At 43.1% G+C, this 27,408-nt stretch overlaps 1 protein-coding gene across 8 annotated transcripts in view; it reads left to right on the forward strand.

Moving 5' to 3' along the window:
- The window catches only part of KIAA1210 (KIAA1210 ortholog), a 487,569-nt gene that overhangs the window by 279,822 nt on the left and 180,339 nt on the right, over window positions 1-27,408 (forward strand). For all 8 annotated transcript variants that reach the window (XM_069212338.1, XM_069212340.1, XM_069212353.1 and 5 more), the window contains one exon: window positions 15,482-15,650. In XM_069212338.1, coding sequence (XP_069068439.1) covers window positions 15,482-15,650 — 169 coding nt within the window. The remainder of the gene's footprint in view (window positions 1-15,481; window positions 15,651-27,408) is intronic.

A 27,408-nucleotide genomic window follows, 5' to 3' on the forward strand; every position in this document is an offset into this window, starting at 1 on the left:
ATAAGCTGCATCTGCGTCAACAACAAATGTGACTGGACCCCCTCCCGGGCCGGTAGGCCATTTGCCAATAAATGTGCACTCAGGGGTTGTCTCATATTCACTGCAATTGCTACCTGTTGCGGAATCACCACAATAGATGATGAATTTGTTCAGAGAAGGCACGCCAAATGGGTGTTTTCCTTTTAGAGTTCAGGCTTGAACAACCTCCAGCATCAGATAGGATGTCCTAGTTAGCTGAGGAGGAAATCCTCAATACCACGGATGTCTCTGTATATAGTACAGAGGTGTCGTTGTATATAGTGGGACAGAGACACTCAGGAGGACCCGAAAATTAGAGCCTGACCAAACGTTGGCAGTGCCATGTCACGTAGGCTCTCAGTATTCTAATGAGACTACTGGATTTCGAGTGGCAGAATCGCCTGCGGTGTGGGAGACTGAGTCTGACCCACTACAGGTGACACCTGTTGCTCCAATCCGGGTTCTGCCCCGACTAACTAGCAGTGCCTCATCTCTATCCAAGGGCAGGGATGATTGGGCAGCTGAGCGCATGACATAACTGGTTTCTCAGGGAAGCCGTGGTCACTCATGTCTTACCCGTTTCTCTCAATCACATTAGTCTCACATACACAATGACAAACAGAGGCAGTATATACTTCAATAATGCTTTAATAAAGCGACTGCATCTTGGATAGCAAAGCGTGGACTGCCATAACCAGGATGATACGGCATGACAAGATTACAATTGTGACAAGGAGATTAAAAATAATGCTACCATATTGTCACTAGAGTCAGCAGACTAATTCCTACCTAGGCTATGGTAGAGCACTGCGTATTGAGTTCTAATTCTGCCCTTCAGGTTCCCCTGGGAAGACATCATCCCCCATACCTGAGCAAAGGCCTGAAGTCTGCAATATAGCTGTAGCGAATCATTCGGCAATCATCATACAGTTGTGGTTCTCTGGCTGGAATCTCCCTCTAACGTGTAAGGGAAAGTGAAGTGTTTTTATAATAAAACAGCTGGTGTTCTAAGAAAATGTCCCTCCGTAAGGATGTGTATTTTCTATGAATGTTAGAGACTAAACTTATACCACGTTCACTGGCAACCTATCTTACTGCAGCCTTGGAAGAAGCACAGAGTGAGCAAGAGTGTCTTGTTTGAGAACAGAGTACTGGCCTAGGCAAAAACAGTCAGAGAGAAAATAAAACAAGACCGTAAAAGTGGCTACTGTAACAATAATAAAGCAAAGCCAAATAAAATATATCTAGGTTAAAGTGCACAGCCGCAGGCCAAGTATGTTAAAATAACGTGCATGACGCTATAACTAAAATGGCTACACAACACTCAGTCCTGCAAGGGAGGGAAGCCTGCACTCTGCCAGCCTGGCTCCCTGGCTTTCCGGTACATGTTACCCAGGTAGGGGGGGTTGGGCTATCCCAATTGATCTGGCAGAGGTTACTCCCACTATACCCTCAATAGTGTAGGTAGTAGCAGATGGGAGTGTACTAAAATAATAACTCTAATATGGTTGAACGGTTTCACCATTCTTTTAATGCTGGTTACCATGCTTTGTTTCAACTGCCTTATAATCACAACTCATGCTTTTCATACAAGAATAAGTTTACTGCAATTGATGTTTGAAAATACATTTTTGCATCTTTCTTGTGTCTTTCCTTTGGTGTGCAAAGTGACAACGAAAGAGTAGATCTGTTTCAACGATTTCCTTGGGAATCCGAGTAGTCATGTTCAAGGTTGCACATGCCATCTGGTATCCTGGTAGGTTTAGGGGTTCAGGTAGGGCACTGTGATCTAGCTAGGAATTGTCACATTTACTGATGGTATAGTTGGATTAAGTCTTTGTATCCTGAAATTTATGTTGACAAGATGAACCGTCTTACTTGATTTGTAGGTACCGTATAACAGTCACCTGCATTGCCAAACCGCTCGAAAGAGTAAGGACTGTTGGAGAAATGGCTGCATATCTCCCTCCTGTCCAATTTAAATGGGCGGACATGTAGCCATTTTTTGTTTTTACTATCCGTCACCACCGGGCAAATTCTGCAGTGAGGGATAGTAAAATGTGATCATTACTCCCATGGTGGGGGGTGGGGGGAGGAGCATTATTATTTAAAAAAAAAAAGAAAATCCAATTTGAGGATTTTCTTATGAAAAGTTTAAAAAAATCTGTTTGGTGCAGGGTTGCGTCTTCCTGACACAACCTTGCACCAAAAAGAAATATGCATTTGCAGGAACCTCTGTGATGGCAGTTCCTGCCATTGCTTTATAAATGATTGCCAGCTTGGTGGTTATTTATAAATTTGGCGATGGTCCGTTCACCTGGGGAATGGAGTTCCCCTCGAAGGGCCACAGGCTGTCTGCCATTATATGAATTGGCCCCTCAATCTCAAATGTGCAGCAAAATCAGTAAGAATTCTGACAGCATCCCTGGTAGCATAGGAAAGGTCTCTCAAGAGTTCTGGTTCACCCCCTAATACAAGGGATAATCTAGCCATTTTCTCTATAGGGGAGCATTAGAACTTCAAACTTTTCAGTGTGAGCAAAGACATACCTTTTCAACAAATCAAATTACAGGTTTTTTTAAATCGTCACAAAATCCTACCAACTTAGCACTAGCCCACTAAATGAATATTGATTCTACTACTCTGACCTAATGTCTTTCGGGTGTGTCATAACAAACTAGTTACATTTATTTATTGTGGGTATTTGTAGAGCACACAGCTGCCTAAACACTGGACTCCTGGCGCTGAGTGCACATAGTGAGAGCACATAAAAAAAATAGCTTGGGTGAAAAGATACGTTTTCAGCTGTTTCCTGAAACTAAGTGGAAAATTTTCTGATCTTTAAGTGGATTGGAAGGTTATTTCAGTGTTTTGAGACAAGATAACCAAAGGACCGACTCTAAAGCCCCTCTCCCTCCCTCCCTTCTAACTTTGGGAGCAGTCAACAAAGAAAGATTGTTGATCTTAAGTTTCTATAAGCAATGTGTGGAGTGACAAAATGTTAAAGGATATGTGGGCCCTGGGAGTGCTTTATCTTGTGGGCAATAATCAGGGCTTTGAATCTTATTCTTTCTTTTATTGACAGACAATGAAGTTGCATCATGGCTGCAATGGCTGATTGAGTTTTGGACAATCCCAACAGTGTTCTGGGCAATCTGCAGCTTTCTGATAACGTAAGAAGGCTGCCCAAGTAGAGTGAATTGCAGTAGTCAAGCTGGGAGAGTATCAGTCCTTGAACCACTGTTTTCTGACAGTCCTTGGGAAGCCATTTGAGTGTCTTCCAGAGAGACCTCAGAAGGCAGAGACCATCATTAGATCCTTGCCTAGGATGTCACCAAGGCCTTGTACCTATGACTTTAAAGGGGGACACTCCCCCAAATACGGGGCCCATAGGAATTTGTCCCAGAGAGTTGAATTGTTTCTGGTCACCGTTACCTCTGTCTTGTCCCCATTTAACTTAAGGCAGCTAGACTCCATCCAATTAGTTACCCGTTCCAAACAGATGCTAAGTCTGTCAAAAGTTGCGAGAATATTAATTATTAATACTGGATGCAGTTGGAAGGTCCTTGGAAAAGTATAACAGAGTTCCCTCTAACAGGCTTTCTTTGAGAATAGGGTAATTCAGGAATAAATAAATGCAGATCTTGCTTAATTAAATATCGAAGAATTATAAACCGAGAGAGAGCATAATGAGACATCCATTTTAGAACAGAGGTCTCGTTAGTGTAAGCCAGGAAAACACACTTTAACATGTCCTAGCAAAGTTGTTTCAACTACATTAGCTCCATCTTAAAATACACATGTGAAATTAAGTTTAGTTTAATTGTTCTACATATTATTAATATTGCATATTTTGAATACAACTCAAAAAACATGTTATCAATTGATGCCCCTTTCGTGTTCCCCCTCACCTGTGATTGGATCAGTTCTTCGTTTGTGTTTTGCTTCACCAAGCAAATTCACTTGCAGGCACAAGTCATCAGGAGTGAAACAATTTTTTCTTCAAGTATGTAACAACCATTCATTTACTGTCATCCCTGCCTACGTACAACATTTTTGATGGAAGCGTTTTTCACTGTTAATAAATACGTAAAATATATCCATTTTTACATTGCATTTCTTTGGTATATAGGGGCACTGCATTGAGACTTTGAAATTAAATTGACCAGACGTGGTACATGTTAAGATCTGTGGTGCAAACCTCAGTACCAAGTGCTACATCGACATTGCAAGTCTCAAGGTAGAGCTCTGTCTTTAGATTTGCAAGCGGCTCTGAAGATTGCTGAATCCTATTGGCTTTGTCTCTCACTGGGGCCAGATAAAAGCTTGTAATGTCTGATTGGTTACCAGCAGCCCTAGGAAGGCTGTAACCATTAGGAGACTGAAAGGTACACTGGTATACTGGCTCTAGAGCTTCCCCTTTGATTACCGCTGCTTTCACCAAAAGGGGACACAGGTCGCTGCATCCACGGCCCACTCCTACCTATGCACCACATTTTGTGAAATTGTTACATATGTCCGTTTAAAGGACAAAGGTCATGAAGAAGGTGCTTTGCGAAAGCAGGTGCAGGGACAGATGTCTATTGTTCCCTACAGGATTGCCTTTCTGCTTGAACTTCTGTATGCAGTAAGGCACACACAACACAGTGTAACAAATGTATGTCATCTTGTATGAAAGAGGGGAATTAGGTAGTTAGCTGGAAGGTTGAGCCACCTATTCATTTCTTCCTTCAGCTCACCCCTCATCTATAATCTTTTTTTTTTTTTATTGAGATCCAAATTTGCACAAAAACAAAATCGCAACATGACATTCATACACCTGCAATAATATATTAAGAAATCATATTTCATCACGTAAAACGTCACCAAAACAGCGATAAGGTATCACATGTCTTAATATCAACAGTAAACCTAAATACCATTACCCTAGCAAACAATCAACCTCTTTAATCACCCCAAGACTTCTTCCATAAATTTGCCCCGAGATTTGATGAAATCTCTTGATTTCCCCCCCACCCCTCTCACCCCCCCCCATCGTAATCGTAGCGCAAAAAAGCTGCTACTTTTTTCTTATTTGCTGATCACCCATTCCCCTTTGGTGGGGTCAACTGTGTTCGCCTGTACTTCAAAAAGCATAGGGGCAAAATTAAGATCATATAAATCCTCAGTCTTTGGAGAATACCTAATCCCCAGACATCTTTTTGGTTGGGCGTTTACACAGGACACTATTTCAGGAAGTAATCTATCCAAGCTACACCTGCGTAGATTAATTTCAGATTTTTTCTTATTGATTTTATAGCCCCTCACCTGCTCAAATTGTGAGAAAGTCTTGAAAGCTTCTTCCTGTGAGCTTTTGTTGCTGTCAAGAATCAGCATGATATCATCAGCGTATAATTTAATCTTCCCCATCTGAGCAGTGGGAGGTCGAATATCTGTATTGTGCCTAATTGTGATCACCAATGGCTCAATAAAAAAAGCAACCGAAATCGGCAACAGAGGGCACCCCTGCCGGGTCCCTCGACAAACTCATAATTTACCCACCTCTGAGGCATTTATTATATTTGCTTCAGTATTCAGATACATCCTATGAACCAACCCCGTGATGTGGGAAGGCATTCCAAATTTGGCTAAGATGCCAAATAGAGTTTCTCAGACCACGAGGTCAAAAGCCTTTTCTGCATCCAGCAAAAGAACTATGGCAGGAGTAATGTTGACTGAAAAATAGTCCTGCACTTCATAGCGGATAATGTGTATTCATTCCCAACTGCAGGTTCCTTATGCCCAGCCAAACGAATAGTGGATATGTCTGACGACACATAGTTCCTAGGGGGTGATTCACATGTGCTTCCCCTCTACCTTCATCACCTTCCCGGCTGCCACTGGACATAGGATCGACATTTGATGGGTTCCATTTACAGGTGGGAGCAGAGTCTGCGGAAGCCTGTAGATTCTTCTGAACTCTTAAACTCATTTGTCCCCTCACCACCTATTAGTGCCTCATTTTTTTCTGCCTCGTATCTAGAGGATAAAGGCATTGTTCGGGGGTGGGTGCCATAGAGGCGGAAATGATCTGTGCAGCAGACCCTGTTTCCTTGTCTTGCAAGTTCAGACATTTACAGTTCAGATTACATAAGGTTTTGGCTGAGGTGCGTAACTTAAACTGAGAGTCACACGAAATCCTCTTCATCATAGTGGTGTGCATCTTATACCATATGCCGCTTCTCCAGGCATTACTTTGGATATCACAAGCCGCACCCGCGCCTACACGAGCGCTTCGATGGCAATCCTAAGCCTAGGCGTACCCAGCGGCAAGCCTAATGCTACCCTCGCTGGGGTGTGCAGGTACTAAAGGCAGCAAAGCAATGTCCGTATGAAAGATTTACATTCTCCTGTCCCCATCCTCTGTTTGCCTTCCCGCACTTAGTTTGTACACTCGAACAGATTACTGCAGCCAGAGGCACATATATAAACAGGCATTTGCAATGCAGTTGGTCTCACATTTGCAAGAGTTAGAGCTATTGGTGTTGTAAATGCATAATTGGACTTTTTTTCCCACATAAATTGGTCAACCCGGTCTCATAATTTGGTCCTTTCGTGCTACATAATTCCAGTGGCCCTGCATATAACTAAAGCACTTCCATTTTATGTTTTTCTGTAAGCAACATTTCAGAAATGCTTCCTGAGCAGTGTAGTGTAGCAAACACCATACTATGCTGTGTATTTTAAAAAGGGTTCAGTAAGTCAAAACCATTTCACCTGCACCTTTGTTCTGGGTATCACAAATGAACTTGCCGACCGCCGGTCCCAGCAAATAGGTTGTCCGTGGGAATAGTGGGTTTGGGGGTTAATGATCTGACAAGGCTGCAAACGTAGAGTTACATGCAAAAAACAATACTTGAACCAAGCATTTCCAGGCCAGGTGGCAGCTATCTGTAATAAATACCTGCACGGTATGGGTATAACCTGCCATGCCCTTTAGAATTTCAGGAAGAGTGGCATTGAAGTATGTTAGATGGTTTCATTAACCATATTTAGTGTCTTTTTATTGGTGTGACCATTTATGCTTGTTACATGTGTTGTTAAATTGTAATATTTCATTCTGATATGCTTTTGTCCAATGTTCATCTTCCCATGTCTTTTGCTATTGCTTGATATTGGTTTCACACCTGTCGTGCATGGACTACATGCGAACAGGAAGCAGGGCATAATAAACAAAGAGACATACGGGGTGTCAGGCATGTACGCAGGGGTTTCACGTGGCTGCTGTACTCCCTACATTCCCGCAGCCTATTAAACTTGCCTTCTACCAACTGATGTTGGTCCACTGGCATCCTGATTACCTACCCTTATATATTCAATTGTATATATCTAGATACAGATGCATTTACGTATGTTTACCTGTATGTAGCAATGTTTGTGTGAATAATATGTTTGTATATGTGTATATCTGTATGTTCGATGTGTTTTACAAGAGTTTGGGTGCATCTATGAATGTATGGGTATACTTGTTTCTACGTAGAAGTGCAAATGTATGTGCACATGCGTGTGTGTGTGTGTGTGTGTGTATATATATGTTTGATGGCATGTGTAGCTGCAGATACGCATGCTTTGCATAGTCTTCCATCTAGTGTTGGGCTCGGAGTGTTACAAGTTGTTTTTCTTTGAAGAAGTGTTTTTGAGTCACGGGATCAAGTGACTCCTCCTCTTCGGCTCCATTGCGCATGGACATCGACTCCATGTTAGATTGTGTTCTTTCCGCCATCGGGTTCGGACGTGTTTCCATTCGCTCCGATAGTTCGATTCGGGAAAGCTTGAAAATTCTTATTTTCATCAGTATTGTTTTGATCGCGTACCATCCTCTATCGACACTTCGGTATCGTTGGGTTAAACATCTCTACTCTCCCTTTGGGGCGTGTGCTCCCAACTCGGGCCAGGTCTGGCCGACCGCGTGGAAGCCTCATGGACCGTACCCCATTCTGCTTTTGTCCTTGGTGCCACGCAAAATTTCCCTACACAGACCAACATCTCATCTGTAATCTCTGCCTTTCCCATACCATTGGGAAGAAAATTGCGAGGCCTGCAGATCCTTCCGTTCCAAGAAAACGCTCTGAGACAGTAGAGCCCGGAGACTCGAGATGGCAACCAAGAGCACCGAATGTCTTGATGTGGAAGAAAAGGAGATCATGCACACTGCTGTCTCCATTCGAGGGTCCGACCCCGAGCAGGAGTCTGAGGAGGACAGACTGGTCACGGCAGGACAGCACGTGAGTACGCCTGCCCCTGTCACAGCCAAGCTCAAACATAAGGCCTTGGGAACGCTACTGCCGGAAGGCCATGGCTTGACCTGTAAAAAGACCTTCGGTGACCAACCCACAACGTCTGCACCGAAAAGGCCACGCCACCCTAGCCATCTGACTCGAGCCGAGGCTCTGTCTCTGAGTCCACTAAGCATCCATCCTTCGAGTCGAAACCTCGAAAATTGTTTTCGGAGCCGAGGCCATCATCCACCCCGAGTCTTTTGATACCGAAAAAAACAGCTTCTGAGCCGAAAAGGCCAATTTTTACGGAGGAACATGAACCTTCACAAGCACTCAAAGAAAGCCATAAACTGACTGAGGAACTCTCACAAATGGAGGCAATAGATGAAAGGCAAGCCAGGATTCACATCCACAAAGACACTGTCAGAATTATAACATCACCTTCTCTAAAGCCTAAGAGGAAATTAGCCTTTTAGGAAGAATTGGACACTGCTCAGCCATTAGCTAAAGTGCCAAAAACCAAAGAGAAACCTCCACCTCCTCAATTTTCTCCTCCTCAGTCTCCTCCTCACTCTCCTCATTTGCTTATCTCTCCCCCTACTAGTCCCACACCTGTGCAATCACCAGCACATTCATTTGATTCACAGCAGGACAATGTGGATCCATGGGATCTTTATGATCCAGATCCCATTCCAGATAACCCAGACTGCTATCCCTCTAAGCCATCACCACTAGAGGATAGCACAGGCTACACTCAGGTCATAGCTAGGGCGGCATCCTATCACAATGCCACCATGAGCCATTAGAGGATTACTTCCTTTGCATTTAATACACTCTCCTCTGCACATGCAACTTATCAGTCGCTTCCCATGCTCCCCGGCATGTTAAAGCATGCTGACCAAATATTCAAATAGCCAGTTAAGACTAGAATAATTACTCCTAGGGTGGAGAAAAAATATAGGCCATCTCCCTCTGATCCTGCCTTTTTCACACAACAATTGCCTCCGGACTTTGTAGTGGTAAGCGCAGCCAGGAAAAGAGCAAACTTGCAGTCATCAGGGGATGCACCCGCACCAGACAAGGAGAGTAGAAAGTTTGATGCTGCGGGCAAAAGGGTGGAATCTCAGGCAGCCAACGAGTGGAGGACAGCCAACTAGTCATTGTTGGCTAGATACGATAGGGCCCACTGGGATGAGATGAAAGACATAATACAACATCTCCCCAAGGAACAACAGAAAAGGGCACAACAAATAGCTGAGGAAGGGCAAGCTATCACAAACAATCAGATCAGGTCAGCCCTAGATACAGCAGCTAGAACCATCAACACTGCTGTCACCATAAGAAGACACGCATGGCTTAGGTCTTCAGAATTTAAGCCTGAAATACAACATGCTGTCCTCAATATGCTGTTTAACCAAAAACCGCTTTTTGGCCCAGAGGTGGACACGGCTATTGAAAAAATGAAAAAAGATTCAGACACAGCTAAAGCCATGGGTGCTTTGTATACTACACAACACAGGATCCTTTTGTAAGCCCCAATACAGAGGTGGATTTAGAACCCAAACACCTGAGGCATCCACCTCACAAACAAAGTCGGCCTACCAACCACAATATCAAAGAGGTGGTTTCGAAAGCACTTACAGAGGCCAGTACCCCAGAAGCAGGGGAAAATATCAGTCAGCAAAATAAGTCTCACAACAGGCAAAACAATGACTTAATCCATCCCTTCCCAATTCATACCTCACCTGTGGGAGGAAGACTGCAAAGGTTCCACAACAATTGGCTACCCATTACCACAGACAGCTGGGTATTATCAATTATCCACAATGGCTATTGCATAGAATTGGCACAAACTCAAATATTCCTCCAAAACCACACAACCTCTCCTCACAACATATCGACCTGTTGCAAGAGGAAGTAAAATCTCTACTGCTCAAACAAGCAATAGAGCCAGTGCCACAAAATCAACTAGGAACAGGAGTTTACTCACTGTATTTCCTTATTCCCAAAAAGGACGGAACCTTAAGGCCAATATTAGATCTCAGAACCCTCAATCTTTACATCCTGTCAGAACACTTTCAAATGGTAACACTACAGGATGTTGTCCCACTACTTCAACAACACGATTTCATGGCAACATTAGACCTCAAAGATGCGTATTTTCACATACCCATCCATCCAGCACACAGGAAATATCTCAGGTTTGTGATTCAAGGAAAGCATTATCGGTTCAAAGTGTTACCCTTCAGAATAACAACAGCTCCCAGAGTATTCACAAAATGCCTGGCAGTAGTTGCAGCCTACCTAAGAAGGCAACACATTCATGTCTTCCCATATCTGGACGATTCGCTAATAAAATCCAACAGTCATACACAGTGTCAAAACCATACACATTATGTAATACAAACCCAACTAACATAAACTACCAAAAATCACACCTACAACCTGCGCAAATTCAACAGTATTTAGGGGCAACACTAAATACGCAAACAACGCTTGCAAGCCCAAGTCCACAAAGAATACAAGCATTTCGCAATATATTGCCACAAATACAGCCAGCCCAACAGCACACTGTCAAATTAGTCATGAAATTATTGGGCATGATGGCATCTTCTATCGCCATTGTCCCACATGCAAGACTAAACATTCGGTCTTTACAAAGGTGCCTTGCACAGCAATGGTCACAGGCACAGGGTCAACTTCACAATCTAGTGTTGATAGACCGCCAAACATGCATGTTCCTTCAGTGGTGGAATTCCACATACCTAAACAAAGGGCGGCCACTTCAAGACCCCGTGCCTCAGACCATACCTACAACAGATGCATCAATGATTGGCTGGGGGGCACACCTCCACAATCACAACGTTCAAGGACAATGGGACGCCAAACACAAACCGTTACACATAGAGTTGCTAGCTGTATTCCTAGCACTCAAAGCTTCTCAGTCTCTTCTCGGTCACAAGAATATCCTTATCAAAACAGACAACATGACAATGTATTACCTAAACAAACAAGGAGGGACCCATTCATCCCAACTCTCTCTCCTAGCCCAACAAATTTGGCAATGGGCAATCCACAACATAATTCACCTGGTAGCACAATACACAAGTGGGAGATTCACCCTCAAGTGCTTCAACTATACTTTTAACATTGGGGAACACCAGACAGATCTATTCGCCACCAGCGAAAACGCAAAATGCCAAACTTCGCATCCAGGTACCCACATCCCCTATCCAAGGGCAATGCTCTATGGATGAACTCTGGTAACCCCATTTCAAAACAAGGTTTAGCAAGATGGATAGTAAAATGCATCAAAACATGTTACCTTAAAGCTAAAAGGCAACTCTTAGTTACACCTAAAGCACATTCCACAAGGAAAAAAGGGCTACAATGGCTTTCTTAGGAAATATACCAATGGCTGAAATTTGTACACAGCTACTTGGACAACACCACATACATTTACCAAGCATTACTGTGTAGATGTGTTAGCAACGCAGCAAGCCACAGTAGGCCAGGCTGTACTAAGAATATTATTTCAAACAACTTCAACTCCTACAGGCTAACCACTGCTTTTATGGGAGGAAAAACTGCTTTGTAGTCTATGCATAGCATGTGTATCTGCAGCTACACATGCCATCGAACGGAAAATGTCACTTACCCAGTGTACATCTGTTCGTTGCGCTGCAGATTTACATGCACCCTCCCTCCTCCCCAGTAGCCTGTAACCGTTTAAGTTCAACATTCACTTGTGTGTGTGTGTGTGTGTGTATATATATATATATATATATATATATATATATGTATTCCATTTGCATGGACATCTATTTCCTTTATACTCTCTCACTCCTACCTTACCCTCTGCGGGAAAACAACCTAACATGGAGTCGATGCCCATGCGCAATGGAGCCGAAGAGGAGGAGTCACTCGATCCCGTGACTCGAAAACACTTCTTCAAAGAAAAACAACTTGTAACACTCCGAGACCAACACTAGATGGCAGATTATGCATAGCATGTGAATCTGCAGCGGAACATGCCACGAACAGATGTACACTGGGTAAGTGACATTTTCCATATATATACTTTTACATGCAAGTGTATTTTACATGCAGGTGTATGTTTTCTCACTTGTGTATAGGCATGTATATACATACATGTACGTTATATTAATTTATATGTGCATGTAGGCATTAATGTATGTATGCACATCCGACAAGTCCAGACCCATGAAATCCTGTGTAAAGATCCCATGCAAGTGGACAATTGGTGAAGCCACATGGGTGGCAAGGTGCTAGTGACTAACCCAACCTTTTTAACCGTGTAGGTCACGCGCTTCCTTACCTCTGAGACAAGGAAAGCGTCACCTGCACTGATGTGCTGCTAACGTGCCAATATGTGCTTTGTAAGACATTTTGCACTAGTCATGCCGTCTTTAATCCCACACATCAATGTTACAATATAGAAGGCTTTCTATGTATGGGGTAGATACACATATATACGTGCATCTTCATAGAACGGCATGTAACACTTGTGTGCATGCGTATATCATATTTTTTATTAATTCATTCTGCTACAGCACACACTACCCTAGGGAGTCAGCGCCGGCACATGAAACCGAAGATATACATATATTTCAGGTATAGGTTTCTGATGCTGCCGAAGACACAGCTTTTCCCAGGAGAGAGAAGAAGGCCTGTGCGCCTGTGAAACACGTGAACGAGTCGTGGCCCAGTGACCCCTCCCTGGAGAACTGCTGTGTGCAAACTACAACTTCCAGGGATCAGAAACTCGGCACCGATCCATCTCAAATATGAGCTTGGCCGCTCTCTGTTGGACTATTCAATGTGTATGCCTCTAGCCAGGGCCTGTACAGTCAATGTGCACAGTGTCTGCACCTGGACAAAGCGTGATGCATTAACTTTAGGTTATGAACGAAAACAGAGTAGACTAAAGTCCTTCACCTTAGACGTCGGCCACGTTGAGATCAGTCAGAAAGGTGGTGGGTCGACAGGGTTTCTTGGAAAAAAAATAGGTGGTGCTTGTAAAGCCGTTTTCACTTTCTCCTGCATGCTAAACTGGCATTTGCTTGCTACGAAGGTAGCGTGAGGGATAATTAATGGCTATTTATTTATTTGAATCCATGCTGCTCAGGGGGGTGGCGCTACTCGAGTTGTGCTTTACAGCAAAAAAAGAAAACCTGCTGCAGCCATAATTTGTCAAATAAAACTCAAAAGAGGCCCAATTTCAGATGTGGCTCGTGACGGGGCAGTTTTAAGAAATACTCCAGGCAGACACATTATCACTCAGGGCAGTGAGAGAGACAATGTGGCCTCGCCCACCTGTAGCTCAATGCAAGATGTACCCTATATTACAAAAAATGGAGGCATCTCCGAATGGGGAGGGCAAAACCATGTGTTATCCATGATAAGCATGCATAGAATGTAGACATCACAGGATGAATTCAGACACAGGGTGACTGCCAAACTGTACGCCGATCCTAGTAAAAAGAAATCGAGTTTGCGCTGTGAGCGCCCTGGCCGCCATAGAGAGTGAAGGGGAGAGACAAAAGGAAAAAGACGTTCGTCCATGCTGAATCATATTGGCAGTCATGCAATTTTCAATGTAACGGAGTCAGTCTGCAAGGCAGTACCAAAACCGCCCCAAGGCAGGACAAATGTAAAGCATTTACCAATTACATCAAGAGATTTTGGAAAGGCAAGCCTAGGACCGACTCAAAGTGGTGGGCGTGATTAAACCCCACAAATACATTACAACAGGTCAGAAAGTCAGTGCTTGTATGCTGCTATGTTTGACCTAATAAATGAGGTAGCAATTCACATACGTCACTGAAATGTCTTTACGGCACGCTTTTTCCAGTTTATTGTATTTTATATATCTCGGATGAGTACTCATTAATTCTATTAATTGCCACTCATCCAAAGTCAGACGCTCGTTTTGTAGTCCACCTCCACAAGCTCAGTAGTGCTGAGGCGCCACAGTGAATCAAAGCCAGAGAGCAGGGAAGGCCAAATCCGTGAAAGGGAGAGGGAAATCGTAAGTCACCGTCATAACATTGGGTGGTGAACAGGTAGAAAGCTGAGAAGCTGCAAACAGTTACTGTCTCCCATTCTCTCTCAGACTGTTGAGTGTTTTGGGTGGTTTCCAACACGGCTCGTCTAACAGGCCTCAAGAGCTCCGAAAGACTGGTGGAGCTGTATTCTTAGCTACACATCTCCTCACAACAGTGCGCCATCGCCGCTTCTCTGGAACGCCGTCAGTAACTAGCCACGGAGCATGACGGGAGCTCCCTATGCGGCCCTCTCTCCGCCCTCCATCTATAATCTGTAGAAGCTTGTGTTGAACACTGTTAAAGCACTCCAATTCATGAAACAAAGACATATTACAATTTAGACTCAGTTTAGCCTCAGAGGCTCACTGTACTGATGTTTAAGTAATTTTAAGGAAAATTTATATTTTTTTTAGGCTGTTCTCCCATTGCTTAGGGACTCTGATAATTTGTGGACTCCACCCCGCTCTACAACCTGAGCCTTCCTTACCTGTCACCCAGTATCCCTTCCATGTCTTTTATTTTCCATACAGCATCTGGGCCTAACAAATCTTGCACACAAACTAAAAACTATATTGTAACATTTCACTGTAAATTAAGGATGAGTTTATACATTACATGCAACATGTGTGCTGTATTATCCTAAATGTCCAGGGGGCGTGTGCACCCCCTTTTTACTGGTATTACAGAAGGGGCCGTAGATACTTGTGCAGCCCACCTGTAATACAGAATGCATCAGCGTGTTCTCAGGGGTGGTCCCTCATTTGCCTGGGTACATGGCCCCAAGCAAATGAAGAAATACTTTTCCTCTATGACTGCAGTGTGTTACGTGTGTGAACTCCAAGGAAAAGAGGCCACGTGAAGGCGCATTGTTTGTGCACTACATAAAAGCAATCCCTTGGAGGTGGGTGCACTTACAGCACTTGCCTGTAGGGGGATCTTTGTTCCCCTTAGAATTGCAGGCAGACATGCATCATGTGCTGTGGGTAGCACTTTCTTTGTGACAGGGCTCACTGACCTGGTCTGCGCCTGGCATACCCAGTTGCAGGTCCACTGCAGGAACAAAGTAGAACAGTGCAGTCTATGTATAAAATGTGATTTAATTACTAATTACTGCCTTTTTTTCCCTTCAACGTTTAGGAAAGAAAAAGTCAAAATTTCAGACTTTTAAGAAGTTTTTTGGCAAGAGGAAAAAGAAAGAGCCTCCTGCTTCCAGCAGGGACAGTAATTTAAAACCCAGTCAGTCCAGCAGTGATGTCAGCACAGCAGAGCCACAAAATATTGCATTTAATTCACCCAGCGATCTGGGGTAAGTAAAAGGAAAACACTGTTTGTTGTGTGGTCCTTAAGATATTTGTAGCATTATATCAGCATTCGAGCCAAGCAAGGAATTTCAGTTTCTGCATATATTTTTTAAACTCTTAAAGGGACTCTGGAATTCGTATAATTTCCTTTACCTTGCACTTCAAAAGTCACCTGATGTTTTCTCCATTTAAGACGCTCGAATCTGTGGAAAAGTTAACATTTACTTAGACTACACAGGGTTTCTCTTTGTGGGAGAACTGTTCCACATATTAATACGAAGCAAGGCATGCGTTCTTTAAAATGACAGTCGTTTTCATTCATAACTCAAAGTTGGTGTAAGGGGTGTGGGACGCTTAATTTGGCATGCACAAGTGCTGTCCAGTGCCATGCCTTATATCTCTGCTTGAAATAAGTTGGTTCACTTCTTTGCCACAGCTATAATAAAGTAAAGCAGACCCAATTGCTTCCATGGAATGAAGTTTTTATGGAGATTCCATCACCTGATATTCTGCTACTTGATGATTTTTTCTTTCTTCATTTTAAAAACATTTTGTGTATGGATTTTTGACCTGTGGAGGTGACGGAGTGCAGGTTGAATCAGCCTTTGTGTACTGGATGTCTGTGAGTCTTGCCAGCTTGTGAGAAATGTGGCAGCTTTTAAAGTACTAAATGGCACGCTTATTTGTATCAGTTTCCTTTTATTTATCATTTCTTTAAAAGGGAATTCTATTACGCAAATGATAGACTTCATTTAAGGAGAGCAATTCGCTACAGGAACACAATTACATTAAAGTAAAAACCAATTAAACAAAACAGTCAAAACACAGGAGTTTTAAACATGACCTATAATGGGAGGAAACAAGGTGATACATAAAATAATCAGCTTTTTTGTGTTTATTTTCCATCAGTTTAACAGCTGTAGGTTGGTAGTAAGTCTGTTCCTTGTGTCCTTGGCCTGGGCCTGTTTGTGGTGGAAAAGATAATTGTGCATTTTGCCATTCCTGTGACATTCTACAGAAGCAGAGGTCTGGTACATGAAGCATTTTATCTATTGTAAGGATTTCTGCTGAGGGGAATGGAAGAGCTGTTGTGCATATCTAAGTGGACCTCTGCTAAAATATTATAAGGAGCAAAATCTTTGCCTGGGAACTTCCAGCAGAATAACTGCTTGTTTCTCCATATTCCAGTGACCTGCCAGGATCTGCAGAAGTGGGCAAATACATGGATTACTGTTCTTTGACTATGCCAGGTGGAGGAGACTCTTGCCTTGCTAAATGATGTGGTTCTGCTAATCTACAGAGGTCATCCAAAACTGATGTAACTACTCCTTGGCATGGTCTGAACACTACTTGTAGATAGCGGAATGTCTTCTTTGTCTCTGTAAAAGATACAGGATATTTCCTAAATATGGTAACTGCGATATTGGACAGATAATGTTTGGGCCCTCAGTTGAGAGATCTGTCTTTTAAGAGTTGTGTTATCATTGCAGTGTTCCAGATCGCTGGCACTTTGAATTGATTTAACAACTGGTTAAACAAATTGGCTATATCTAAGATGAGAAGTGGTCCTGGCTGTTTCCTGATTTGTGTTTGTTAATACCAGACCATCAGTGTTGCCTGCAGAAGTTTGCCAAGCAGCTCTAGAGCTTCTTCAGTGGAAGTCTCCCTAAAGCAAATGACATTGTTTGAACTTGGTCCGCTAGTCAACAGTTGCACTTCAGTAGTGGTGTCTGAGATTTCCTGTTTGAAATCTAGTTGGATATTTTCAGTCTTTCCCATTAAAAAAATTTATGGAAGGTTACTACATTGAGTTTGAGAGTCATCTACATTCTGATTTCGTTATACGTGTGATCACTTAATTGATAGCTTTCAAAGGTTCTGTAGGTGAGTTTATTTCGAAGTTGATAAAGTTGGAGCAATGCATTTTTTTTATATGCAGCTGTTCCTGTACTATCCAGTTGTTGGTTCCCTCATTAATTCAGGTGCAGTTAAGAGGAACAAGCTGGGACCTGGCTTCTTGCCGGACACCCTTAGCCCATCACAAAAGAAAAAAAAACTGCTCCTACCCATGCTTCAAAGCATTAGAGAGCGGGGACAAGGATTTGGCAGAGCAATTCTCCTGAAAGGCAACCACTCCAAGAGTTGAGAAAAAATACAAGGCCTCAAGGAAGGATCCTACAGCTATAAAAAATAATGTGCCAGCTAGCTCCTTTACATTGTCCGTAGCTAAAAAAAAAAAAAAAAAAAAGGTACTCCATGACTCATTCTCAAGCTGCCCCCAACAATCAACACCAGTAGGAGGAGGAGGATTTCTCCAGGAATGGCAGAGAATTGCTTCTGACAAGAGGGACCTAAACATTATAAGGCACAGCTGTTGAAAAGATCATCCCCAACCTCAAATCAAAAAAGCATAGGTGTAAAACAGAATGTATTCTCTCTGCGTTTTGATGGCAAAGCAGGTCCTGATATTAGATCTAAGGCACCTAAACAACTTTGTCAAGTTCAAAATTACGGCATTGCAGGAAATGATTCCGGTGCTTCAAAGGGAAGATTATATGGTGACAATAGATCTGATAGATAACTCCTTGTATATCCCTCATGAACAAGAAGCACAGAAAATGCCTGTGGTTTGTAATAGGACACTCTCAATATAAATTCAGAGGATTACCTTTTGGAATAAACGCAGCACCCAAGTGTCTAGAGGTGTTGGGTGTCCATTGAGGCAAAAGAAGGGGGTGTACACATGTACCCCTGCCTAGATGAATGGTGGTGAAGGCATGATTGGTCAAAGAATGCCAATTCAATATAGGTGATGAAATCAATGTACACATTGGGATTCAAAGAGAACTTGGAGCATTCATCCCCTCACTTTTCAAAGACTAAGGCCTTAATTACTACTTCGGCAGATGGAAAAGGCCGTCCGCTGAAGTCCCGCGGTCAGGTTACCGCCAGTGCTCCCGCTTTCCCAGAGGGAAACAGCCCACAACATTGACGCTGGCTCATAATGGTGCGTAGGGTGCACCCAATGGGGGCCCTTCTACCCTGTCTCCACTAGTCTTTACATGACGGTGCTACATCATGTAGTCGCCGACGGAGAAGGGACTCGTAATCCCCAGGGTAGCGCTGCTTGCATCACTGCCCTGGTGGATTAGGACCACCAGCCCCTCCAGTTAGAGGAGAAGTGGCAAAATTAACAGCATGTGAAGCCAGAATAGCTTCAGGATAGAAAACTGTTGTTACAAGTAAGTAAAATATTAATTATCCTACTAATTGGTATTCCTTTTATTGATCGACAGGAGGAAGAAAGTCTGAGAGAACCTGCTGGGGTTTGAATCAGTAATCATAGGGTAAACAATGATCCCTGGAGTTGACTGCATTAGGCCAGTGCCTGAGCAGGCTCTTGATTCTGTCCTTCCCAATTCCCATAGATGTATGCGGACCCCTATATTAAAATGGTATTGGCCCTCACTACCCAATAAAATACTCATATACCACAAATAAACCAAGGTAATGAAATAATAAGGTGCAAAGTATAGGAAATGAAAAGGACAGAGTATAATGTTCCCTCTGAAAGTGTCATGACTAAAATCCAAAAACTTAAAAAAATAAAATTAAAAAAAATGCAACCAAATAAAAACGACAAAAAGAACAAACAAAAAATCAAGCCTTAAATTGACCTAAAATAAAAAAATTAAAAAAATCGTAATGCTTTCTTACCTACATAAACACAAGCAAAACGGCTAATATTTCACTAACAAAAAGAAACCCACAGGAAAACAAACGTTCCCTCATGTCCATAAAACAAAACAAGCATTCTCTAACAAAATAATAAAAACCACATCAAAGCAAACTTTCCATAGACAAAGGATCCGATAATGGCTTAAGCATTCCCTAAGTAAATAAATTAACACATTATGTATTTAAAAAAAAGAAAAAAAACATTGGCAAGACCAGTAGGTTTCACCTTTGGGACCGGTTGGCTTAGGCAATACCTTATGGAACTGTTGAAAGGCATGGCCAAAAAAGAAAAAGAAAAGAACAAGCTTTAAAACAAGTGCACTCTCATGAAGGCTTAAGCAGAAAGGAAAAAAATACTTTCCTAAAAGTGAGCAATGGAGGGTTAGAAGCCAGCCAATCAGAGATGGTGAAGAAGTTATGCACCAGTGGCCTTAACAAAAAATGAACAGTGATAAAACGTTTTTCTTCACTCTTACATGATAGAAAACAAACTTGAGCGCAGTTAAGTTGGTAAAAAAACTGGATAGCAAATAATAGATTTATTATGCCAAATGGTTGGAGTACATCTAACCACTGCCCTAGGCCCTGCATATGGTACGTACATCATCAAAATGTTACTGATCAGTGAGGGGTCGAACATGTGTTATGGAGATATACATAAAACCTAATTAGGAGAGCCCATAAAATCTAAATCAAAGAAATGATGGTTTGCTTACCATGTGCACTGTACCACTGTCAAGTCCATAATTGGTATAGTCCAGTAATATTCCTCCAAACAATGGGGATGAGATGGTGACTGGCAGTGGGCCATAAGTAATACAACAATACCTCCGGAATCTAAAGTTACGTGAGATAAAGGATGCATTATTACTATTATCCAAATTATACAGGTGTGCACCATCAACTCCTCTACTAAGAGCTACAATGTAGGTCCATGCTACTAAATACAAAATGAATGGCATTGCATACAATAAACTCATGTGTAGGGTAAAATAGAAGTGTTTACGTAAATGGTCATGCAGTACTGGCAAGTATACTCAAGAACCATTAAAGCCCGGATGTGGGCTGGGAAAGTCACAATGAGTAAGACCCATAAAAATAAAATAATTCCGTATCTCAGAAGGTCAGGTTTGTGCAGGCCTGTTTGACATTGAGGTGCTCTTTGGTGCTATTCTGACTGTGTTGAACCTGATGACTATAATGAAGATGCACAACAGGAAGCATTCCTGTTTCTCCTACAAATGAAGTTTGACTCATCAGAAGTATGATCAATCGAGTTTGTATATCATAAGACATTTTAGGTGCTGTAAGGCTTTGCCTGTTGCATTGAAAACCTGAAATATGGCCCGTTTAGCTATACAACAAGTCAGTGCCCCACAGAACATTGACATATCTGTAGACTGTGCTACCAGTTACTGATCCCAGGCTGTCATATCCAGTGCCATGCAGCAACTATAGATTCAAGCACCTTTGTCTTGTTCAGTAACCAGAATTATTTCCATAAACTTAAACATCCCTACAACCAAAGTTCAAAGTGAGTAGGAATCCAGGAGGAAGCATGCATTCTTTTCACTCTCTGGCTGAAACTTCCACAGTGGCTCTTGTCTCCTTTATACCAGGAGACAAAGGATAGAACTGGCAGAAGAACAAACAGTGTTTGATGATCTTTCACCCTCTAGAGTCAAGGAGCAACATGACATAGAGGCATGATGCAAAAGGGCTGCCCCAGTAAACTTTTAACAAAACAATGTTAAGACCCACCACAGAATACAAGTAGTAGAGCACCGAGTCTCCAAGAGCTCTGGATGAGCACACCTGTGGAGAAGCATGCCATCTAGTGTGGGTAAAGGGGCACATATTGTTTGTAAGATATCTATTCTCTGTTAGCATCCAGCAGTTAATATCTGGATTACAGACCATCATGTCATTTTCCCATCTAAGAATAAGTGCATAAACAGGAACATTAGAAGCCAGTGCTTAACTCCTTCTTGAAACTGAGCCAACCAGTCTCTTAGTTTTCAAATGCTCTTGCACTTTTCCTGCTTTAGCTTGACTACAGTTTGGCCCAATTCTTGTCTAACAAAGATGCTGTAATGTGAAAACAAAAACAAATTCCACAGTACCAATCTCGTCTCACTAAGCCAAGCCACTCTGTCTCACACATCATTGAAAAATCACACTTCTTGACATACCTGCTCTTATCCCATTGTTATTAATGATCCTGTATACAGGCAATGCTCCTTCCTCTCACAGGGAATACGTGTCACATAATCAGTTTTGTGCCTTTGAAGTGGTTTGATTTTGTCAGAGAAAGCTTTGATAATTGTTTGCTGGCCACCCCATCTAGTGATAATGAGGTTTGGAAAACGTCTCTTCCCCTGAACCACAGGACGCTCAGCTAGCGAGAGAAGGTTAGGCCACTAATTTATACTTCTACGATTTTTACACGCTTATGCAACATCTTTATTATAGATAAAAAAAAAAATCGAACACATCTTTTGCTCTGCTAATTAAATAGATGCAGTAAAAATGTTGTTTCTAGCTATCTCCTGACAGATATTAAGTAACTTACATTATAAGCATAAATGTCACTTTTAAGACTACAGACAGCTGCAGCTTCTTATTCAAAATACAGCCTTTAAGATTGTTAGCCTTTTGGTTTCGGATAGACCAAACATTTCATTTTTATGTTTATAAAAAAAGCAGCTGAGGAAAAATGTATAATACTCATTAATAGGAGCCGAGTAGTGCATCTGGTATTTTAAATGTAACTTAACTTTTTCGGCCTGTGCTGCTACACGATTGCTTAAGCCCACCCTGCAAGTTGTGCTCCAAATGCAGAAATGTAATTCCATGGGCCCTAGTAGTGTAAAGGTGTAGTCAGTTGGAAAATGTAGTTATTTGTAGGGAGCTCGATTGTTAAGACAAGGGATGAGAGGTCAGACTCCTGATATGAGTTGTGTGTGAGTTTTCACAATACCAGTCAATCTGACTGACTCCTAACATGGAAAGTGGTTTCTATGAGGAATACCTCGCTCATCCTTGTAATTCAGCACAAGTAGGGAGAATTTCCTCAGGGAACAAGTGTTACGCATGCAACACGACCAAAGCAATGCTGTTAAAGAGCTTACAATTCCCAAACTAATGAAGGTAAAACAGAAAACAATGAATTGAGTAAAATGACAAAAATGAAGAAAATAGGCGTAGGAATGTTGTTTTTTTTAATGCCAGAAACATCACTATAGCAAGCAGTGAGAAGTCAAAATCAAAATGCCAGTCTTCGTGGTGCTTTAAAGCACAATATAACCAACCTTAATGGCTCACTTGTGTTTGAGCATGCTTGGGTGGAATTGGTGGTTTGTTGAGGCCAAATGGTTTACCTTTGAAGTTTAAAAAAAAAAAGAAAAAAAAAGTTAAAATGGTGAGAGGACAAGGTTGGAAGCTATAGCTGAAGATGACTGTTCTTTTCTGCAGTCTCGCTGTAGCCTCAAACTTTCCAATCGAAAATGCCATGTGGGATAAAACAATAGTATACAAACTTTCAAGAAAGGATTTGTGAGCACCACAGCATCGGTTCAAGTTACAGGAATGCTCTCCATATCTCTAGTTGAGGTCCACGGCACCAGAAACAAATCTTTCAATTACTCTGGGAGGCAGAATTCCTTCAGGGAAACCTACAGAAAAAACTTATACTCATATCTATAAAGTAGTTCTCTTCTAAGAGTGAGTGATGCAGAGGGTTTTAAAAGTAAAATTAGTTTGTCATTGGTGTCAGCTCCTGAGCAAACCAAACTAAATCTCTTGTTTGGTTTCCACCCAAAGAGTTAACTGGTATGGGCCAGTTGTGTATGCCTTTGTGTATACAAAGGTAGTCATGTGCCCACCTTTTCTTCTGTTCCAGTTTCCCTCTCTAAAAATTATCTAAGGTGCGCTCAGTTCATCTCTCAGTGGATTTCCGCCCCTCCAGCCTGAGAACCTTGTGCTCTCTGTGCCATGCTGTAAGCTGTCCAACTTGTCTGTACAAAGATATTTATAGTTGTCGGCTGCCTTTAACCACAGGGAAATGGGATGTGCAGTGCAAGTTTCCCTCAGTTCCTGAATCCTTTTAGTAGCTGATCTTTTAAGATAGACAGTTGACCAACAAGGGAATGTTATGTGTGAAATTGACTAGTGAGAGGTGTGCAGCAGATGTTTAGCAATGATAATTAACTCCTTGCTAAACACAGCTGTTTATATTTAGGCATGCAATGCAATAAACCAAAAAGTATGGACAAATAGTATAATCACAAGCAAAAGTTTTTAAAATTATTTTTGTCAGAATTAGTTATCCGCCCATTACAAATGTGTAGTATTTTCATAGCGGATGTTAGGATTTAGTTTTTTTAAAATCCCTTTTACATAATTAAAAGGAGGCCTTTACAACTTGATGCAGGAAACAAGGGCATGTACGCATATATTATCTTTAAGGAACCAGTGTGTATCATATGCTCGTAGTATGTGTGGTTGTTAGATATTCATGCTCTGCATCTTTAGTAGTGGGGTCAGACACTTGCAGGTTATTTAGCTTCAAAGTAGTCTACATTATGGGATAGGCTGTGAATCCTCCCCCAGTTGATGGTGCGCATTGGCACTAACTCCTTGTTAAATAGATTTTTCTCCGCCATCAGGCTTGGATATGTATAGATGAGGCTCTATGGTTTGGCCATTTGAGGGCTGCACGTCCCCTTTATTGAGCTTTGGCATCAAAGAATGTTGATCATTAAAGGATGATGGAATAGATGCCCCTCCCGAACTGCCCAGTGCCATGCCAAGCACCCACACTCAAACCATCATTTGGTCTGTAAATTGTCTCTCCTTGAACTACATCAACTCCTCCTGAAAATCGTGTCTTGCCTTCCCCTCCAGAAAGACCTTATATTACCGAATGGAGAGGTGATGCACCTCAAGATGCATCAACAGTTGTCCGCCAATACCCCAGATATTTTCAGCAAACAAAACACCTTTGGTGTGGAGAAAAGATAGGATCCACATCCAGCCATGAGGCCACCTCCTCCAGTACTTTCAAATGGAGGATGAAAAAGGTAGCCCTTCTGTGAACCAAGACCAGTGGTCATCGAATAAAGACCATACCTAGAAGCGTAAGTACGCTTGGCTGTCACTCTCACTCGAAGCATCTCAAGAGACCCCTTGCAGAGGCAGAACACCGCTCCCATTGGAGGCAGGCGTCAAGCTCAATGCACAAGACTGCCACCTCTAGTGCCTCTGCCGCCTTCGGACCACATTTGGCATTGTGAGAAGACTTTGGATCCGAAGAAGGACCCTTCCGAGGGTGTCGATCCATCTCAGGCATCAAGCTTATATGACCCACAATGGTAGATCAATCTCGCCACCACTCGAAGGCTATTGACAAGTTCTCTGTCGTTTCCAATGACTCCATTGATGCCAAAAGCACCATCTACAGTCAGCTCTGAGGATTTCAAGCAGCTCTAAAAGGGGCTTGATGGGAGGCAGAATGGCCTCTTCATTCATCCAGTCACTGGGAACATTTTTGCTAAACCACCTTTGCCGAAGCTGGCAGAGACTATGCCTTGTAAGAGGAGGCTTGCCTTCAAGGAGGATCCTGCATGGAAGACCCCTCCCCCCCCCCCCCCCCCACCAGGTACGATGTTGAAGAGACCTGGAGAAAGGGGCACTAGCCCTCACCTCTATGTTCCTTGTCTACCAATTCCATTGCTCAACTCACTGACACCACTCCTGATGCCTTTGCCACAGTCATCTTAGGCATCCCCATGTCCTTTTTGGATCCAGGTATCCCCTTTAATCCTTCTGAACCCTGTGATATGTTTTTTGAGTCTGGCCTACAGATGAACTTTGATATGACTATGATGTATTCCCCCGGTGACTCAGCCTGTAAAGCAAGGGTGATAACATGCAGGTGACGCTGTCTACATACAGGACCATGCTGCCCTAGATTCTCTTATGCCCAATACTGCCCGGAAAAGGGCCTCTGCATGGGAAATAGTGATGCACTGTTGCCTGATAAAGAAAGCAGAAAGTTGGATCTTACAGTAAAGAGGGTGGCCATTGAGACGGTTACCCACGGGTGTATAGACGCCTGTCGGGCTGCTCTCGTGTTATGATGAGTTACAGCAGGAGGAAATGTAGAAAGTAGTTGAGCATCTCCCTGTGGAGTTGAGGAAGAGGGGGTATAGACACTGGCTGAGGATAAAACCTTCTTTCAGGATCAAATCTGTTTATTGTGTTTAAAGGGCAAAAAATAAACGTACATAGCTCATCGAGGGACATATATGCAAGATATCAGCACAATAGCAATCCCAAATCTTCACACAGAAATCTCTCTCGTAGTCCGAGGATCACACCCCGCAAGACCAACCAGCCAGTCTTTCAGTGCAGAGTCATGTGTCCATCAGCGTTGCCCAATAATCCTCCGAGGTACCAGTCCCGCAGATGAGAACACATAAACATACAAACATAAACATTTCAACTATGCCTCCCTCCGAGAAACCAAGTCATCATCCTATCACTCCTCATCTCGACCCATTGCATCATCCAGGCTCATCTACCTCATCCGACCTCCTCCCCAGCCTTCTAACCAGGAATTCAAATCAGACTCAAGACTCTCAGGTATAACGGGCATGTCAGCTTAGTAAATCTGCTGAGAGAATCCGAAGGAACGGCTTCCACAATTTGCCCAAGTCTCCTGCCCGCTGCTGAGAGGCCAGCGTGATTTTCTCCATGGCCAAGATAAACCACAGCTTCTGGAGCCATGAGATACGCGTCGTGACTCTGTCTGTACCCCAGAGAGCTAGGATTAATTGCAGCGCTGCGTTAAGTGCTAAAGCCATCTGTCTCCCTTTTAAGGACGGTAAAGGAAAAGTAAGGGAATTAGGCAACCCCAGTAAGATGTACGATGGAAGTCTCGGGATTTTAACTTGGAACGCTGCATCAATATCATCTAGTATGCTTTCCCAATAGCGATGTAGCTTGGGGCAGTGCCAAAACAAATGCATAAGCATACCCGTAGCTCCACACCCCCTCCAGCAAAGATCCGACTTATCACGGTTCCATGCATGCACCCTCGCTGAAGTGTAATACCAATATGAGGCGACTTTATATGATGTCTCCGTTCCGGCTGCATTGTATGCTGTGTGGTGTACTCTATAGAATATGCTATCCCATTCCTCATCTGAGAGTTCTCTCTCCAGTCCCCCCTCCCATCGCAATTGTCCTTTTGACTTAGGTGGACGGCCTCCCCCTTGCAATAGGCGATAAAGCTACGAGATGATTCTCTTATCATCCTTCTTTAGGAACAGCCATTTCTCAAATGGCGTAAGAGGCCTGTCTATCAGAGCTCTGTTCGCCGGAAAGAGAGCCCAGTGTCGAACTTGATAATACATCAATCTATCCGCCTCCTCTAGGCTGTAGGCCTCACGCATCTGATCGAAGGACAACACCCCTTGTTCATCAAAAAGACTCCCTACTCTCCTACAGCCCCCTTTATACCAACGTCTCAGGCCCTCCAGACGAAGTCCAGGCTCAAAGTCCGGGTTCGCGCCTATGGGGGTCATAGGGGACGGAAAGGAAGTCGGCCCTAGACGGCAAGCAACCGCATCCCATACACGTAACGTTGTTCCAGTAATCGGGAAGGAATAAAGGCCCCCGCCATATACCGGCGCCGGAGCCAGGGCTCCTTCCATATATGAGAGCCCGCAACCGCTTGGTCCATAATACACTAGTGTTTCTCTGTAAGGGGGCGACTCCCCTCCACAAGAAAGCGCAGCTGTGTTGCCTGAAAATATCTCAGGGGACATGGTATCGCCAAGCCCCCATTGCCCTTGGGACAATCTAGAACCTGCCGCGGTAGACGCGCCGGACGACCCTCCCATATAAATCTCAGGACTGCCGACTGCAGGGTGGCAATCGTCCGAGGAGGTGGTGCTAGCGGGAGCGCCTGAAACATATACAGTATTCGCGGCAAGACTGTCATCTTGACCACAGCCACCC

The sequence above is a fragment of the Pleurodeles waltl genome, chromosome 2_1 (assembly GCF_031143425.1).
Source record: "Pleurodeles waltl isolate 20211129_DDA chromosome 2_1, aPleWal1.hap1.20221129, whole genome shotgun sequence".
NCBI lineage: Eukaryota > Metazoa > Chordata > Amphibia > Caudata > Salamandridae > Pleurodeles > Pleurodeles waltl.